The sequence below is a fragment of the Elephas maximus genome, chromosome 21 (genome assembly GCF_024166365.1).
Source record: "Elephas maximus indicus isolate mEleMax1 chromosome 21, mEleMax1 primary haplotype, whole genome shotgun sequence".
In the NCBI taxonomy this organism is placed as follows: domain Eukaryota; kingdom Metazoa; phylum Chordata; class Mammalia; order Proboscidea; family Elephantidae; genus Elephas; species Elephas maximus.
The window spans coordinates 70,937,883-70,957,267 of NC_064839.1; the positions used below are offsets into that span (position 1 = coordinate 70,937,883).

At 39.8% G+C, this 19,385-nt stretch overlaps 1 protein-coding gene across 1 annotated transcript in view; it reads right to left on the reverse strand.

Annotated features, from left to right (window-relative positions):
• Nucleotides 1-11,030, reverse strand: part of HPGD (15-hydroxyprostaglandin dehydrogenase) — a 34,274-nt gene extending 23,244 nt beyond the window's left edge. Inside the window, exons 1-4 of the mRNA XM_049864455.1 lie at nt 10,703-11,030; nt 10,245-10,605; nt 9,853-9,976; nt 5,207-5,313 (exon numbers count right to left, since the gene is read on the reverse strand). Coding sequence (XP_049720412.1) covers nt 5,207-5,313; nt 9,853-9,976; nt 10,245-10,337 — 324 coding nt within the window. The 5' untranslated portion in view covers nt 10,338-10,605; nt 10,703-11,030. The remainder of the gene's footprint in view (nt 1-5,206; nt 5,314-9,852; nt 9,977-10,244; nt 10,606-10,702) is intronic.
• Nucleotides 11,031-19,385: the final 8,355 nt, after the last annotated feature.

A 19,385-nucleotide genomic window follows, 5' to 3' on the forward strand; every position in this document is an offset into this window, starting at 1 on the left:
AAGACAGACAGTTGTCCATTATGAATGCATTGACTACAGGAACTTTATAGCCTCTTACACATTATCTATAAAATGTGTAGATATTACTGAAGGAATATTTAAAATAGTATTAGTAATGCTAAAGGGAGAAAGCTGCTGTGCAATTTATGCTTTTTCACTAGGATAGCTTGAATCAAAACTTTTCTCATCAATTTATGTGATTTTAGAGAGTGGCATACGCTTATAAAAACCTATTCTTAAAAATTCCTGAAATTCCCAATTAGTTGTAGAGTCAACATTTTGTTTTATCAGCCAAACAAAGGATATAATTAAGTATGATTCTTAATAAATCAGGGTTAGTCACCAAAGATTATGTATAAAATGCACAGTTTTCTTACTAGCAGGAGAAAAGTAAATGTATCCAATGGAATTTCGGAAAGGAATGAAAAAAGGACAAAAACATAAAACTTACTAAAAAAAAAATATGAACTAAGGTGGATGAAAAAAATCTTAGGTAAAAACCAAAACCAACCTGTTGCCATCGAGTCAATTCCAAAGTCCTACTAAAAAAAAAAAAAATACTAGAAGGGTAAAAATAATTAAAAAAAAAAGATTTTTTATAAATGGCTTAAATTCACAAATGAAAAGCAGATGTTCTCAGATGTGAGTTTAAAAAATGAGATCATGCACTATACTGTCATGAAAAATACTTATATTTTCAAAATAATGGAATGGAAAAAGATGTATCTAGACAAATACAAACTAAGAGAAAATGATAGGGTAGCAATTTAATATCTGAAAATACAGAATGGATCAAAAACTTCCCAAGAAGAAAATGGAGGTACAACTTAAAAAAAAAAATCAAGGAATTGTACTCATCATCAGCATTTATACCTCAAATAGTACACACTTATAAAACATATGTCTAAACTAATAGAATTGCTGAGATAGTATCATGGATTGCATTACATGCCCCCAAAATATCTGTCCACTTGGCTGGGTCATGATTCCCAGTATTGTATGATTGTCCACCATTTTATTATCTGATGTGATTTCCCTGTGTGTCATAAATCCCATCACTGAGATGTTAATGGGATGGATTAGCAGCAGCTATATTGATGAGATCTACAAGATTAGATAGTGTCTTAAAAGCCAATCTCTTTTGAGATATAAAGGAGAGAAGCAAGCAGAGAGACAGGAGGATCTCATTCCACAAAGAAAGTAGTGCGAGGAGCAGGATGAGTCCTTTGGACCCAAGGTTCCTGAGCTGAGAAGCTCCTAGTCCAGGGAAAGATTGATGACAAGGGCCTTCCTCCAGAGCCGACAGAGAGAGAAAGCTTTCCTCTGCAGTTGATGCCCTGAATTTGTGCTTCTCGCCTACTAGACTGTGAGAGAATAAACTTCTGTTCATTGAAGCATCCACTTGTGGTATTTCTGTTATAGCAGCACTAGGTAACCAAGACAGATAGGTAAACAAATCTACAATTGTCATTGGGGTTATGAATACATCCTACTCAGAAACTGAGATCAAGGAGATAAAAGTAAGAAAAGGTGTAATTGGCACCTAAACATGATAGGAAAGTTGTAAGAAAAAAATTATGAGCTAATGTCATTGATAAGTACATTAAAAACGAAACCAAACAAACTCACTGCTCCAGAGTTAATTCCAACTCATAGCGACTGTATAGGACAGAGGCTAGTGGATTCGAGCTGGCGACCTTTTGGGTGGCAGCGGTAGCTCTTAACCACTGGGACACCAAGGCTCCGGCATCAGCACAAACACAAGAAATTAAATCAGATGTTAGCTAACCAAATTCAGTGGAGTATTAAATATTGATACGCCACAATAAAGTAATATTTAGCCAAGAAATGCAAGTATGGCTTACAGTCAGAAAATAATTTCATTTTATTTCACTGCATTACTATCCTAAAGGAGAAGAAAATCATAGAATTGTCTCTGCTCAGGAAAAGCAGCTGTCATGTTCAATGCCCGATTTGATAAAATATTTTGGAAAATTAAGAAAGAAATGAACTTTAACTTGATAAAGACCATTTATCAAAAACTCATGATAAATATAAATATTTAAAAAGCTGTGACATAATCCTTTTATGTCTGGGTACAAGAACAGGTAGTTTACTATCATCAAAACTGTACATAAGACTCTGGCAATGTGAAAGGAAAAAGAAATTAGAGGCATAAGGATTTGAAGCAAAGAGACAAAACTGTCATTATTTGCAGATGATATGATCACCTAGAAAAATCCAAGAATATTAACAGGACAAGATAATATAACACAAATGAAATTTTAGTAAGTTATCTCAGTACCAGATCAAGGCAAATCTCCAGTAGTACATTAGAAAATTTAATAGAAAGAGTGAAAAATTTTAACAGAAGAAAAACTATGACTTGTCTAGGAGTAATTCTCATAAAAATACAGAAGACTTTCATACAGAAAAAAATTATATTCTAATAAAAGATATTTAAAGAAGGCCTAACACAATGAATACCTTTAACTTAATATATATTATTCTGCAAAATAATATATATGTTGTTGTTGTTAGGTGCCGTCGAGTTGGTTCCGACACGCAGCGACCCTGTGTACAACAGAACGAAACACTTCCCGGTCCTGAGCCATCCTTACAATCGTTGTTACGCTTGAGCTCATTGTCGCAGCCACTGTGTCAATCCACCTCATTAAGGGTCTTCCTCTTTTCCGCTGACCCTGTACTATGCCAAGAATGATGTCCTTCTCCAGGGACTGATCCCTCCTGACAACATGTCCAAAGTATGTAAGATGCAGTCTTGCCATCCTTGCCTCTAAGGAGCATTCTGGTTGTACTTCTTCTAAGACAGATTTGTTCGTTCTTTTGGCAGTCCATGGTATACTCAATATTCTTCGCCAACACCACAATTCAAAGGCATCAATTCTTCTTCAGTCTTCCTTATTCATTGTCCAGCTTTCACATGCATATGATGCAACTGAAAATACCATGGCTTGGGTCAGGCGCACCTTAGTCTTCAAGGTGACATCTTTGCTCTTCAACACTTTAAAGAGGTCCTTTGCAGCAGACTTACCCAATGCAATGCGTGTTTTGATTTCTTGACTGCTGCTTCCATGGCTGTTGATTGTGGATCCAAGTAAAATGAAATCCTTGACAACTTCAATCTTTTTTCCATTTATCATGATGTTGCTCACTGGTCCAGTTGTTAGGATTTTTGTTTTCTTTATGTTGAGGCGCAATCCATACTGGAGGCTGTGGTCTTTGATTTTCATTAGTAAGTGCTTCAAGTCCTCTTCACTTTCAGCGAGCAAGGTTGTGTCATCTGCATAACGCAGGTTGTTAATAAGTCTTCCTCTAATCCTGATGCCCCGTTCTTCTTCATACAGTCCACCTTCTCGTATTGTTTGCTCAGCATACAGACTGAATAGGTATGGTGAAAGAATACAACCCTGACGCACACATTTCCTGACTTCAAACCAATCAGTATCCCCTTGTTCTATCCTGACAACTGCTTCTTGGTCTATGTAAAGGTTCCTCATGAGCACAATTAAGTGTTCTGGAATTCTCATTCTTCGCAATGTAATCCATAATTTGTTATGATCCATACAATATATAATATATACAATATATAACACATATGTACATATATTTTACATAATATATATACACACATATACATATACACATGCACACATTTCCAAACTAAATAATATATTTCCAATCATAATCCCAGAAGGATTTTAAGGGAAACTTCACAGATTTTACAGTTATCTTGAAATATAATGACCTAGATATATTAGGTACACTTAAATTTTAAGAAGAGCTGCAAATACAGTGTGCTGTGAAATAGCACACTTTGTTCTCCATCAAGGGATTTCAGGCATCTGTTAAGTAGGAGAAGCAACCTCGGACTTCCCAAATGGGAACTTTCAGATTCAGCTCTTTTGTGGGGTAGTGTAATTCTCATTATCTCCACCAAGTTATTATTACAGAAAATTCCTCATGAGGATTTCAATTAAAGCCAAACATTTATTGACTAAGCACTATCTTCAAGATATTATGTCGATTAGTGAGAGAAGAAGAACAAATACAAATACAACCAGGTTCCTGTTGTGGAGTTTGCAATCTTCTGTGAGGGTATCGTGAACTGCAAGGACCCTCCCTGTATGTTTGTACACACCCAGGGCCAAATTGTACTTTACGCACATTTGCTTTGCAAGACTAGAAGGAACGACCTTTACCAAGGTCAGGGTAACCCCAGGCACAGCCCAGCTCTGACATTTCACTTTGGCTAAGGTTTGGGATTTATTAAATCCCAGTGTCTTCTGTCAAGTGTGTTTATAAAATGAGATATCCAACAAACTTATGATACAATGGATAAAAAGAAAACTTCATTCCTTGATTCTACTTCTTTATAATGCAAGTAAGAACTAAAGAGTCATCAAACCTTGTAGAAATTACACACGCGTGGGCACACATGCCACAGAGTTGTAGCAATTACATACACAGAGAGACTTTCAGGATAAAAATGTTAATAATTACAAAGTCCAATTGTTACTTTAACTATGTTTTCTGCTATTCTTAGTATTTAATTAATATTTATTTTTTTTAAATAAAGAGATTAAGCCATGGGTTCACAAACCGTTTTTGTAAAAGTCCGGGTAGTAAATACTTCAGGCATTGCATGCCATAGGGTCTCTTTTGCAAGTATTGAATAATGTTGCCATTAATTTAGCATGAAAGCAGTCATGGACATACGTAAAGGAATAATTGTGGCTCTGTTCCAATAAAGCTTTATAGACACTAAAATTTGAATTCCAGATATTCACCTATTTCATATTATTCTTGATTTTTTTTTCCCAACCATTAAAAAAATGCAAAAATCATTTTTAGCTTGAAAGTCAGACAAAAATAGGTGGGAGGTCAATGTCACCTGTGGACCATAGTTTGCCAATCCCTGAGTTAAGCAATGAAATATTTAAAAAAATATATTTACTTCTAATATTTTAAGACACATTCATTTTAATAATCAAATGTCTAGAATATCTTCCTATTTGTAAAAGGAAATACTTTCTTCTTGCTTTCCATAAATTCTTTTTTTTTTTTTTCTATATTGATGTTATGATAGGTTTTTGTTTCTAGGAAAATAAGAAACATTTTGTGGTGTTATAAACATCATTTTCTTAAGTATTTTTAGGTAAAAAGCATGACTAAGAAAGCTTACCAAATTAATTTGCAGAGTTTTTTCCCAGTTCTTCTCATTATTCACTCCAGCATTATTGACCAAAATGTCCAATCTTCCAAAGTGATCTACAACTTTTCTAAAAGTATCTAATTAAAAAAAAAAAAAAAGAGACACCATGGATACCATCTTACTTTATAATATAAGTCATATCCCATGTCATGAAATGATTTTTATTTATCTACCTCCAAAGTGAAAATTACATTTCTAGTTTGTGATTTAATGCATTGCTTCTCTACATGTGGTCTGTGGACCAGCGGCATCAGTCAGCATTACCCGGGAGCTTGCTAGAAATGTATAATCTTGGACCACCACGGATGCACTGAATCTCCGTCAGAACTTTAACAATATCCTTAGGTCATTTGTGTATACACTAAAGTCCCATAAGCAGCCACTTAATGGTCTAAATTTTCAAGAATTGAGCATACTAAGCAAGAGCTCTTTGAAGTCAGTTTGGGCAGCTAGCATCTATCTCTCTGTCTCTAAGAGGTATTGGACCCCTGTGTTTCAGAATATGGAAAACATCCTTTTTACGAAGCCATATTATGTTCATAAAGTGTTATGGCAACACACACCTCCTTGTGTATTCAGATACATTATCTCATTCAGGAATTTTTGATATTCTAGTAAATAAGAGTCAAAAGTTTACTTTTCATCCAGTTGAAAATTACTTGATTACTGTTGCTTGCATGTTTGCTATTTTATTCTTTTTCTTTCTCACCATTATTAATAGTCTGAACAAAAATTATGTTCAACCAGATAAAGTCTGTATAGATTCTGAGGCATCAAAGGTACCCATGATGTCATTTAGCCACTTGTCCAGTTCTTGCAAACCATTCTTAACCAGTACGATTTGTGCTTGTTGTCAGTGAGGTGATTCCAACTCACAGTGATCCTATGGGACTGAGTAGAACTGCCCCATAGGGTTTCCAAGGAGTGCCTGGTGGATTCAAACTGCTGACCTTTCGGTTAGCAGCCATAGCTCTTAACCACTATACCACCAGGGTTTCCTTACCACCTTAGTGTCGTGAAATTCATTGTTTCTCAAAGAAGTTTTAGTGGTTAAGAGCTTGGCTGCTAACCAAAAAATCAGCAGTTCGAATACACCTGCTGCTCCTTGGAAACCCTATGAGGCAGTTCTACTGTCCTAGAGGGTTGCTGTGAGTTGGAATCAGCTAGATGGCAACAAGTTCAGTTTGGTTTATTGATTTAAAACAGTTTCTCTGGGCCTTTTACCACTAGTTCTACTTCTATTACTGGAGACTATAGATAACAATTGTGGTTCTTTTTCCACATGACAGAAATGTGTTCCTAGGTCTCCAGGTCGACGCATGAATTCCTTTAAAAAAGTAAATCAACATAAACTTTATTTTGATTGAGACAAAATCAGAGGACTATTAACAACCACCAGGCATGCTTAGCAGAGCATGAGTTAATCAGTTCCCAAATGGATAAATGACTATTCAGGTTAATTGCCAAAAGCGTCATCAAGACTTTCAAATACATACCTTTACACACATTGTACCGGAATGGAAATGATAGCAACAATGATACTAAAAACTGCTTTACTTTTTCATGGAATTTTTTTTTTTTAATTGTGCTTTAGATGAAGGCTTACCAAGCAAATTAGTTTCTCATCAAACAATTAAAATACATATTGTTTTGTGACATTGGTTGCCAACATCTTGGTGAACACTCTCCCCTTCTCAAACTTGGGTTCCCCATTTCCATTTCCGTGGAATTTTTTTTTTTTTTGTACTTTAGATGAAGGTTTATAGAACAAACTAATTTCTAGTTTAACAGTTAGCACACAGTTGTTTTATGACATTGGTTAACAACCCCGCAACATGTCAGCACTCTCCCTTCTCAACCTTGGGTTGCCTACTACCAGGTTTCCTATCTTCTCCTGCCTTCTAGACCTTGCCTCTGGGCTGGTGCACCCCTTTAGTCTTGTTTTCTTTTATGTGCCTGTCTAATTTTTGGCTGAGGGGTGAACCTCGAGAGTGACTTCATCACTGAGCTAAAAGGGTGTCTGGGGGCCATACTTTCAGGGTTTCTCCAGTCTCTGTCAGGTCAGTAAGTCTGGCCATTTTTTGTGAGTTAGATTTTTGTTCTACATTTTTCTCCAGCTCTGTCTGGGACCCTCTATTGTGATCCCTGTCAGAGCTGTCAGTGGAGGTAGCTGGGCACCATCTAGTTGTACTGGACTCAGACTAGTGGAGGCCGTGGTAGATGTGGTCCATTAGTCCTTTGAATTAATCTTTCCCTTGTATCTTTAGTTTTCTTCATTCTCCCTTGCTCCCAAAGGGGTGAGACCGGTAAAGTATCTTACATGGCCACTCACAGGCTTTTCAGACCCCAGATGCTACTCACCAAAGTGGAATGTAGAACATTTTCTTTATAAACTATGTTATGCCAATTGAGCTAGATGGTCATCGTGGAATTTTTTTTTAACTGCTCCTTAAGGTGTCAAAATGGAGCCCTGGTGGCATAGGGGTTAAAGTGCTCAGCTGCTAACTGAAAGGTTGGTGGTTCAAACCCACCAGCCCCTCCTTGGGAGAAAGATGTGGCAGTCTGCTTCTGCAACGATGTAGAGCCTTAGAAACCTGCTGGGGGCAGTTCTACTCTGTCCTATAGAGTTGAAAATGAGTCAGCGTAGACTCGATAGCAATGGATTTGGTTTTTTGGATGTCAAATTGATTTAGATAAAGGTACTTCAGTAGAAAACACGAAGGGAATACTAAAATTATGTTTCTTGCATTTAATCTTAAATATGCTCTATTCTTCACAACTCTGTATCACCAGCCACTCCTTATTGGAAATTAGGTTGTTAAATATGTTTGTCTATTTGCTTCTGCTTTAATATCCATCCATCATTCTGGTCTCCACTGCATTCCTTATACTTTGCCCTAAACAAGGTACAATGTACCACCTGATTTCTGACAAGCTGCGGCATCTAACCTTGCTCTGACATTGTATGCCGCGGTACTCTGTATAATTTACCAAATCTCTCTGTGTTGCAATTTGCTCATTTGTAAAAGGAGCTATGTCTAGATAATCTACAAGAACCTTTTCACCTCTCTAGTTTTATTTCAGTGAAGCTGCCTCTGACTACGTGTGTAAACAGTTTAAAATGTCGTAGGCAGAATTAAATCTTGCCATTGGAAGAAACGAGGTCACGTTTTCCTCAGAAGCAATTAAAGGCTGATGCCCACACAACATGTGGGTCTCTCATGACCAGCCAGTCTTCCCTGGTCACTTACTAGGTGTCTCAGTTTCCTCCCCCTCAATCACTTCTCCTTAAGGAATGTGTTTATGGCCACAGCACTCATTTTAAATACTGGGAAGTGAAACAATCAAGGTTCAATGTCATGGGTGGAACTGCTTAAATTCAGACAGAAACGGCTTTCAGATTATCTATACTGTCTCTATTCCACCAGTATGAATGCTGGGATTTTATGTGACTCTATTTTTGGGTTTATGCCTGATCCAAGACGTCGTGAAAAAAACAAAAGTGAGCTACCAACAAATCCTTATCCTGTGGCAAAATGCCTTTTCCTAACATGGTGTTTATAGATTTGTTCTATTCATGTTTATAATCCATGTTATAGGTCTTTATTAGAATTTTCAGATTTTTAATTGCATACTTTTCTTTAAAAGAATTTGCCTTAAAATACTTCCTTCTAACACACCGGTCATTTTCACTCTTACACAATGTCTTAAAATTCTAAAAGAAATGCATACCTCCACGTCCTTGTGATAACACAGGCCACTAAAGTGAGTTTTATGGCAGTTTATTGACTTCGTGATTAAAAACATGCCTAAGAATTTACTCCATCTCTTTGAATAAAACTTTGTGACAGATAAGTATTTCGTTTTCTTATTCTTCCCTGGGAAAAAGTGTATTTTTTCATGCCAATCTATTGGGCCTCTATATGAACAAATCTGTCCATTGTCTATACCATTATTGCCCCTGATAGCTCCCAAGTAGGCTGATCTATTTTGAGTGAGGAGACGGAAACAGGAAAGCCTTGAGGAAAGTCTGATAGAGACCTTTCTTCTGTAGTCTAACACTGCAGTACAGCTAGTATTTATTTGTTTTCTTAAGTACCATCTCACAGGGGAAAAACCAGAGAGAACATCTGGAGAAACGCAGCCAGCACGTCCGTAACGATGATCCTTGAACTTGTATTCTGAAATGTTTAAAAGAAAAACACGCCTACATTTGATTGTCAGCATTGACTCTGTGTCATCCAGCTTTCTGGAAGAAGTTGCTTATCACAGTCCTTATGCCTCTTTTAACTTTCCAAGTTCAGTCTGCAATCTCAATCACATAATAATTGCTATAGCAGTACTGTCTTTGACTACACAAAAGAATTTTGATTACATTATGTGCTGCCAAATGGCTAAAATAAAAGGATTTCTCAAGCAGTCTTGGCCTTCCTTATGTTTGACGGCTATTGGGGTGTCAGGAGGAAACATAACAGTCCAACCTGTCTTTTGAAGTTGAAAGGTAGCTGCTCTCCAGGAGACAGCCCAGCTGCCTGCACTCTCTGGCCCTTGCAGCCTTTGGATTACTGCTTGTTCAGAGCGTGTTGGGCGTTGATGGATTGATTCCTCTGTCTTACCTCTCAGTTGTTCCTGCTCAGCCACATCGCACTGAATGAATACAGTCTTCTCAGGTTCAAACTGCTCATCCAAAGCAGCTTTACACTTCAAACCTGCTTCAAGGTTCCAATCCACCAGAGCTACCTGCACCCAAGGAGAGAGGAATCGAAGTCCTGCGGCAGCTCGTGGGACAGACACAGGGACAAATAATAACAAAACATGACACTCTTGGACCTGAAATTGGGCAATTAAAGTTCGGCTTCTCTCCCAGCCGCTTTCGAGATCTGCTCAAGAGCCCGAACCTCAGCAGCTTTTGGAAGTGGCAAGGTGGGCACTCCGGGTGCCGCCTTCCTACCTTTCAGGAGCCGGTCCCAGAGTGGGCCAAGTTTCTGCGGCCGTTCGCCGCGCTTACCTTGGCGCCCTTGTGCAGCAGCGCCTGGGCCACCGCTCGGCCGATGCCTTGCGCCGCTCCGGTCACCAGCGCAACCTTGCCGTTCACGTGCATGGCGCTGCGGCTGCTCGGGCGCGAGGTGGGCGAGCTCCGCGTCTCCGCGCCGCCGCAGCCTTTATGGCCCCCTGCGCGCCTGCAGCCCGGCCTGGCGCTCCCCTGCGAGTGGGCGGGGATGAGACTGTCAAGCCGGCGCCCGGGAACGCACCACAGTGTCACCTGCCCCTGAGCGCTCCGGAGCGCCACGCTTCGCAATCTTGGCTTCCTGCCTGCCTTCCGGCCGAGATGGGTCCGAGCCTCCGCCAGCCTCGGTGTGCGTGACCGTCTGTAAGACGACAGAGGAAAAGCAGAAAGGAGGTTATTTCTAAAAAAAAAAGAAAGAAAGAAAGAAAAAGGTTTTCCTTCTGTGTTCTAAAGACCACCTGGATAAAAGAGGGCACAGAGAGGCTTGGGAACTCGGATTCCTCCTCCTGCTTCCAGTCTTCCCTTCCAGGAAACAAAAACAAACAAAAGAGCAAAATTCTAGGGTTGTTGCTCTTCGGTCTCAGTCTTAAGTTTCTGTGCGAGTTTCCATCTCAGAGCCAATGGGGGTGTAGGTGGAGCCCTGGGGGAGCAGAGGTAACTGACACTCTTGCTCTTCACTAAGTTGTGTTTCTGATAAACTGGTTGGGGACATTGGAGATGAGAAGTAAACTGTGCTCAGACTGGGAAACCCTGAATCATATCACTTCGGGGTCTGACTTTAAGAATTTTGTTGTCACTCATGTTTCAGATCAGTGTCGTTTGTGGGTCTTCTTGAGAACGTTCCGGAGAAGTGTCGGCATCCACGCGCGCAGGACTTCCAGAGTCCCTGCCAGACGGCTGAATCGCTGAGTCAATAGAATGCTTATTGCTTGATTCAAACCAGCCTTGGAGACAAACAAGGAGATTAATATAGGACAGAAGTCCCTGCTCTCTAGGAACTTAAGTGCTAGCACAGAGCCGAGGGCCATTCAGCAGGGATATTCCTAGTGCCTTTTCTCATGCCATCACAGCAGGCTTCACTTTTTTTTTTTTTTTTTAAGGAATTGTATTCAGATTCAAAGCCCTTTCATCAGGTGTATCACAGTAGTTCCTCATCACCTTGTTGAACAGTTACGACAGTCATTGTAGTCCGCCCCCCCTTTTTTTTAATTGGTAAATATATGTAACAACATTTGCATTTCAATATGCTTCATATGTACAGTGCAGTGACATTGATTATGTCAACCATTGTTCACCCATCACCCTTAACAGAAGCCCTGGTCCCCTAAGCATTGGGTCCTCCTTTCTCCCTCCCTCCCACCTGCCCCTGATAACGACTCATAAACGTTGGTCTCTAGACATTTGCCTATTCTAGATACTTTGTAAAAGTGGGGCCATACAATATGTGTCCTTTTGTGTCTGACTTATTTCACTCAGCATGATGTTTTCAAGGTTCATCCATGTTGTAGCATGTGTCAGGACTTCATTTTTCTTTATGGTAGAGTGATATTCCATTGGATGTATGTAACATGTTTTGTTGAGCTGTTCATCTCTTGATGGGCATTTAGGCTGTTTCCACCTTTTGACTACTGTGAATGGTGCTGCAGTGAACTCTGGCGTACGAGTATCTGCATTCCTCTTTGCAGTTCTGTGGGCATGCACCTAGGAATGGAATTGCTGGATGGTGTGTAAGCCTATGTTTAACTTTTTGAGGTACTGCCAAACTGAGGCTTCACTTTTAGTTCTGTAAACCTAATACCTGGCTACCATTTGTTTTCATGAACAAAGAAATCTAGACACTTGGGGAGATGGGAGTCAGGCAATTGGCTAGCAGCAGAATGAATCCTTTGTGTGTCTTCTTTACTGAGTGCTTCAAAAGGAGGCAGTGGTAAAGGTGACTGGGTCAGCAGGGAAGAGGTGTTTCAGGGTATGTGTGTGTAAAATGGAGTCCCCGGGTGGTGCCAACAGTTATCACGCTTGGCTGCTAACCCAGCGACTGGTGGTTTGTGTTTACCCAGAGGCACTTCAGAAAAAAAGGCCTGGTGATCTGCTTCTGAAAAAGCAGGCCCTGAAAACCCCATGGAGCATAGCTCTGTGCTGACACACGTGGAGTTGCAGCGCTCCAGAGCTGAGTCAACGGCAACTGCTTGGTTTGGTGTGTAAGATCTACATTGGTAGTAAGCCACGGAAGCAAGAATTCAAAGTGAATTTTAAATTGGGTCTTGAAAGATTCATGAGGAATTAAGCTGGGAGATAGATATTTATATTCTATCAGGATAATTAAGACTGTAACATGAAGAGGATGTAAGTTGAGGGACCATACTGAAAGACAACAGCAGAGAACAAACAAACAAACAAACAAACAAAAACTAAAAAAAACAAAACACCTCCAGCAGTATATACAGGACTTTTGAAGTTGAACTGGCAATGAGAGAGGACAAAGCTCAGGAGGAAGCCCTGGAGTGGCTCGGGGACACGTTGGGAGAGCAGTGTTGCAGTAGCAACTATCAGGTAAATAGTTTCAGAAAAAAGGAATAATAAATATTACGAAGTACTCTGATCAGAGTATAAGGAAAAGAAGGATAGAGAAATCTCTGTGAATTTGTCAAAAGAGTGCTTTGAGTAAATTTAGAAGGCACAGAAACCAAATAGCTAAAATTTAAAGAAAAAATGGCTAGTGACGAGATGGATATTGTACAGATTCAAGTCCAATTCGTTCCATACACGGAAAGAAATAGATTGGGTGGTAATTGGAAAGATTAGAAAGGAGGGTAAAATTGATGCGGCTTAAAAGACCAGGAGTCAAAGAAAGTGAGAAAAACAGGAAATCGTATGGGATGGGAGGGGGGTTTTAAGACCATCAGCATCAGACAAAACAGGTTTGTATTTTGTCCCTGCCACTGACCAGCTGTGTGACCTTGGGCAAGTTGCTTCCTCTCTTTGTGTCTCAGATTCCTTATTTGTAAAATAACCATTTCTGTAAGAATGTCCACGACCTGTCTGTCGGTTTGCCCTGCTATGAAGCTGTTACATGCTGTGATGACGCTGGAAGCTCTGCCACGGCTGTTTCGAATACCGGCAGAGTCAGCCAAGGTGGACAGGTTTCGGTGGAGCTTCTAGACTAAGACAGACAAGCAAAAAAAAAAGGTCTGGTGATCTACTTCTGAAAATTAGCCAGCGAAAACCCTATGAATCCCAGAATATCATTTGAGACTTTAACTACCTTACGTTGGACGCATCATCAGGAGGGACCAATTGCTGGAGGAGACATTATCTTTGGTAATGGGTCAGCGAAGTTTAGGGAAGCCCTCAATAAGATGGACTGGCACAATGGCTGCAATGTTGGGCTCAAATATACCAACGATTATGAAGATGGCACAGGACCGGGCAACATTTTGTTCTGTCGCACATGGGTTTGCCATGAGTCAGAGTTGACTCAAGGACGACTAACAACATTAGAATGTAATAAGAATTAAATTAGAGAATGCATATAAAAAACTGTTACAGCCCCTAGCACAGATTAATAACACAATAAATACTAATTCCCCAACCCCACCCTGCTGCCATTGAGTCGATTCTGACTAATTATTTCTGGTTTATTAATACATAGTATATTTGAGATAGAGGAAAATAATGGTACTTGTGAAGGACTGGAATCTAGGGCAGAGTTTAGCAACAACAACAACAAAAAAATGAAAACCAAACCCACTGCCACGGAGTCAATTTTGACTAAGAGCAACTTTGTAGGACAGAGTAGAAGTGTCCCATAGGGTTTTCAAGGCTATAATCTTTATGGAAGCAGACTGCCACATCTTTCTCCCATGGAGTGACTAGTGGGTTCAAACCGCCAAACTTTCAGTTAGCAGCTGAGGGCAGAATTAAAACTGAAAGCAAAAGCTGTCGCCGTTGAGTTGCCCCATAGTTTCCAAGGCTGTAAATCTTTACTCAAGCAGACTGCCACACCTTTTTCTCCTGGAGTGGCTGGTGGGTTCCAACTGCGGATCTTTTGGTTAGCAGCTGAGCACTTTAACCACTGCACCACCAGGGCAGAGTTGTTGTGGTTGTGTGCCCTCAAGTCGATTCCAACTCATAGCAACCCTATAGGACAGAGTAGAACTGCCCCATAGGGTTTCCAAGGAGTGGCTGGTGGATTCGAACTACTGACCTTTTGGTTAGCAGCCTGAGCTCTTAATTTCTTCACCACGAGTGAACTCTATCAGGGCAGAGTTAATACTCCTTAATTCCTTTTCTTCTCTCTCAATGTTCACTTCCCCTGTCTTTGTTCAGACCTTTCTGCTTTCTCCTGTAGTAGCAACAGCGGTTAGCCTCCTGAATTATTCTTTGCTCCCAAATTTTTAAAATCCAGTTCAACTTCCTCATTCTCCCAGGAAAAGCTCTAAAACATAGATCAAATTATGTTGACATTCTAATGCTTAAAATCCTTCAACTCTCTCAACTCCAGGGCATTGCATATGAGGCCTCCCATGCCTCATCTCCTTTTCTTTGTCCCTCTTTACATTCGAGGAAGCCATGTGAGTCACAACATACCCGAATCCTCAAGCCTCCAAGCCTTTGCCATATAATACCTGCTGACCTGTGTATCCTTCCCCTTCCACTTTATTCACATATCTCTGGATTTAACTATCAAAACTCTAGCAGCCCCAGTGGCATAATGGTTAAGCACTTGGCTGCTAACCCAAAGGTCAGTGGTTCGAACCCACCAGCCTCTCTGTGGGAGAAAAGATCTGATGATCTACTCCCATAAAGATTATAGTCTAGGAAATCCTGTAGAGCAGTTTTACTGTCACGTTGGATCGCTATGAATCAGAATTGACTCTACTGGTCATGACAAAATAACGACATTAAAATTCTACTGTGTAAACACCAATCACACTATCATAATTAGCACATTCACTGTGAGTATCTTCAAGGAGGGCTGTGCCCCTCTCTCTGAATGCTTCCGACATCCAGTGCAGGGACACCTAGAGTGTGAACTCGATATGTTTTGGATGAATAAATGTTGTCGTTGTTAGGTACCGTTGAGTCGGTTCTGACTTAGAGCAACCCTATGTACAAGGGAACAAAACACTGCTGCGTCCTACACTATCCTCACAATCATTGCTATGTTTGAGCCCATTGTGGAAGCCACTGTGTCAATGTACTTCTAAGATAGATTTGTTCGTTCTTTTGGATGAATAAAAGCAGAAATAAATATGGGATATGTGTTCAAGAGAAGATGGAAAATTGAACTAGATGTGTTTACTCGTATACTCTCGTTACTTTTTAGATAACATTAGTATTGGATAAAATATAAAACATAGTATTTTTTAAGAAGAATATTCTTTTTTAAATTAAAAGTACATTCTAACTGAAAAAATCGTGTTTTTTCTTTAAATTTTTATTTTGCTTTAAGTGAAAGTTTACAAATCAAGTCAGTCTCTCACACAAAAACTTATATACACCTTGTGACATACTCCCAGTTGCTCTCCCCCTAATGAGACAACCCGCTCCCTCCCTCCACTCTCTCTTTTCGTGTCCATTTTGCCAGCTTCTAACCCCCTCTACCCTCTCATCTCCCCTCCAGGGAGGAGATGCCAACATACTCTCAAGTGTCCACCTGATCCAAGAAGCTCACTCATCACCAGCATCCCTTTGCAACCCATTGTCCAGTCCAATCCCTGTCTAAAGAGTTGGGTTCAGGAATGGTTCCTGTCCTGGGCGAACAGAAGGTCTGGGGACCATGACCACCAGGGTCCTTCTAGTCTCAGTCAGACCATTAAGCCTGGTCTTTTTATGAGAATTTGGGGTCTGCATCCCACTGCTCTCCTGCTCCCTCAGGGGTTCTCTATTGTGTTCCCTGTCAGGGCAGTCATCAGTTGTAGCCCGGCACCATCTAGCACTTCTGGTCTCAGGATGATGTAGTCTCTGGTTTATGTGGCCCTTTCTGTCTCTTGGGTTTATAATTACCTTGTGTCCTTGGTGTTCTTCATTCTCCTTTGATCCAGGTGGGTTGAGACCAATTGATGCATCTTAGATGCCCGCTTGCTAGCATTTAAGACCCCAGAAGCCTCTCTCCAAGGTGGGATGCAGAATGTTTTCCTAATAGATTTTATTATACCAATTGACTTAGATATCCCCTGAAACTATGGTCCCGAAACCCCCATCTCTGCTACGCTGGCCTTCGAAGCATTTAGTTTATTCAGGTAACTGCTTTGCTTTCGGTTTAGTCCAGTTGTACTGACCTCATCTGTATTGTGTGCTGTCTTTCTCTTCAGCAAATTAGTTCTTATCTACTACCTAATTAGTGAGTACTCCTCTCCCACCTTCCCTCCCTCCCCCCTCTCGTAACCATCTAAGAATATTTTCCTCTCTGTTTCTACTATTTCTTGAGTTCTTATGATAGTGGTCTCCTACAATATTTGTCCTTTTGCAACTGACTAATTTCACTCAGCATAATGCCTTCCAGGTTTCTCCATGTTATGAAATGTTTCACAGATTCATCACTGTTCTTTATCGATGCATAGTATTCCATTGTGTGAATATACCGTAATTTATTTATCCATTCATCTGTTGATGGGGACCTTGGTTGCTTCCATCTTTTTGCTATTGTAAATAGTGCTGCAGTGAACATGGGTGTGCATATATCTGTTCGTGTAAAGGCTCCTATTTCTCTAGAATTTATTCCAAGGAGTGGGATTGCTGGATTGTATGGTAGTTCTATTTCTAGCTTTTTAAGGAAACGCCAAATCATTTTCCAAAGTGGTTGTACAATTTCACATTCCCACCAGTAGTGTGTAAGTGTTCCAATCTCTCCACAGCCTCTCCAACATTTATTGTTTTGTGTTTTTTGGATTAATACCAGCCTTGTTGGAGTGAGATGGAATCTCACTGTAGTTTTATTTTAATAGCTAATGATCGTGAGCATTTCCTCATGTATCTGTTAGCTACCTGAATGTCTTCTTTAGTGAAGTGTCTGTTCATATCTTTTGCCTATTTTTTAATTGGGTTATTTGTCTTTTTGTAGTTGAGTTTTTTGCAGTATCATGTAGATTTTAGAGATCAGGCGCTGATTGGAAATGTCATAGCTGAAAACTTTTTCCCAGTCTGTAGGTGGTCTTTTTACTCTTTTGGTGAAGTCTTTGGATGAGCATAGGTGTTTGATTTTTAGGAGCTCCCAGTTATCTAGTTTTTCTTCTGCATTGTTAGTAATGTTTTGTATACTGTTTATGCCATGTATTAGGACTCCTAACATTGTCCCTACTTTTTCTTCCATGATCTTTATCATTTTAGATTTTATATTTAGGTCTTTGATCAATTTTGAGCTCGTTTTTGTGCAAGGAGTGAGTTATGCGTCTTGTTTTATTTTTTTTTTGCAGATGGATATCCAGTTCTGACAGCACCATTTGTTAAAAAGACTGTCTTTTCCCCACTTAACTGTTTTGGGGGCTTTGTCAAATATCAACTGCTCATATGTGGATGGATTTATGTCTGGATTCTCAATTCTGTTCCATTGGTCCATGTTTCTGTTGTTGTACCAGTACCAGCCTGTTTTGACTACCGTGGCAGTATAATAGGATCTAAAATCAGGTAGAGTAAGGCCTCCCACATTGTTCTTCTTTTTCAGTAATGCTTTACCTATCTGGGGCTTCTTTCCCTTCCATATGAAGTTGGTGATTTGTTTCTGCATCTCGTTAAAGAATGTCATTGGAATTTGGATCGGGATTGCATTAAACGTACAGATCACTTTTGATAGAATAGACGTTTTTATAATGTTAAGTCTTCCTATCCATGAGCAAGGTATATTTTCCCACTTATGTAGGTCTCTTTTGGTTTCTTGCACAAGTGTATTGTAGTTTTCTTTGTATAAGACTTCTACATCTCTGGTGAGATTTATTCCTAAGTATTTTATCTTCTTGGGGGCTGCTGTATATGACATTGATTTGGTGATTTCCTTTTCGATGTTCTTTTTGTTAGTGTAGAGGAATCCAACTGATTTTTGTATGTTTATCTTTTATCCCGATACTCTGCTGAACGCTTCTATTACTTTCAGTGGTTTTCTTGGGGATTCCTTAGGGTTTTCTGTGTATAAGATCATGTCGTCTGCAAATAGAGATACTTTTACTTCTTCCTTGCAAATCTGGATGCCCTTTATTTCTTTGTCTAGCCTAATTGTTCTGGCTAGGACCTCCAGCACAATGTTGAAGAGCTGTGATAAAGGTTATCCTTGTCTGGTTCTCGATCTCACGGTGAATGTTTTCAGGCTCTCTCCATTTAGGATGATGTTGGCTGTTGGCTTTGTATAAATGCCCTTTATTATGTTGAGGAATTTTCCTTCTATTCCTATTTTCCTGAAAGTTTTTATCATGAATGGGTGTTGAACTTTGTCAAATTCCTTTTCTGTATCAATTGATAAAATCATGTGATTCGTGTGTTTTATTCATGTGATGGATTACATTAATTGTTTTTCTAATGTTGAACCATCCCTGCATACCTGGTATGAATCCCACTTGGTCATGGTGAATTATTTTTTTTGATATGTTGTTGAATTCTATTGGCTAGAATTTTGTTGAGGATTTTTGCATCTACGTTCATGATATAAAACCAAACCAAACCAAACCCACTGCCATCGAGTCGATTCCAACTCATAGTGACCCTATAGGACAGAGTAGAACTGCCCCATAGAGTTTCCAAGGAGCGCCTGGCGGATTTGAACTGCCAACCTTTTGGTTAGCAACCGTAGCACTTATCCACTATGCCACCAGGGTTTCCACGAGGGCTATAGGTCTGTAATTTTCTTTTTTTGTGGTGTCTTTTCCTGGTTTTGGTTTCAGAGATACGGTGGCTTCATAGAATGAGTTTGGGAGTATTCCGTCCTTTTTTATGCTCTGAAATACCTTTAGTAGTAGTGGTGTTAACACTTCTCTGACAGTTTGGTAGAACTCTGCAGTGAAGCCGTAAGGGCCAGGGCTTTTTGTTGTTGTTGTTGTTGGGAGTTTTTTTTGATTACCTTTTCAATCTCTTCTTTTGTTATGGGTCTATTTAGTTGTTCTACCTCTGTTTGTGTTAGTTTAGGTAGGTAGTGTATTTCTAAGAATTCATCCA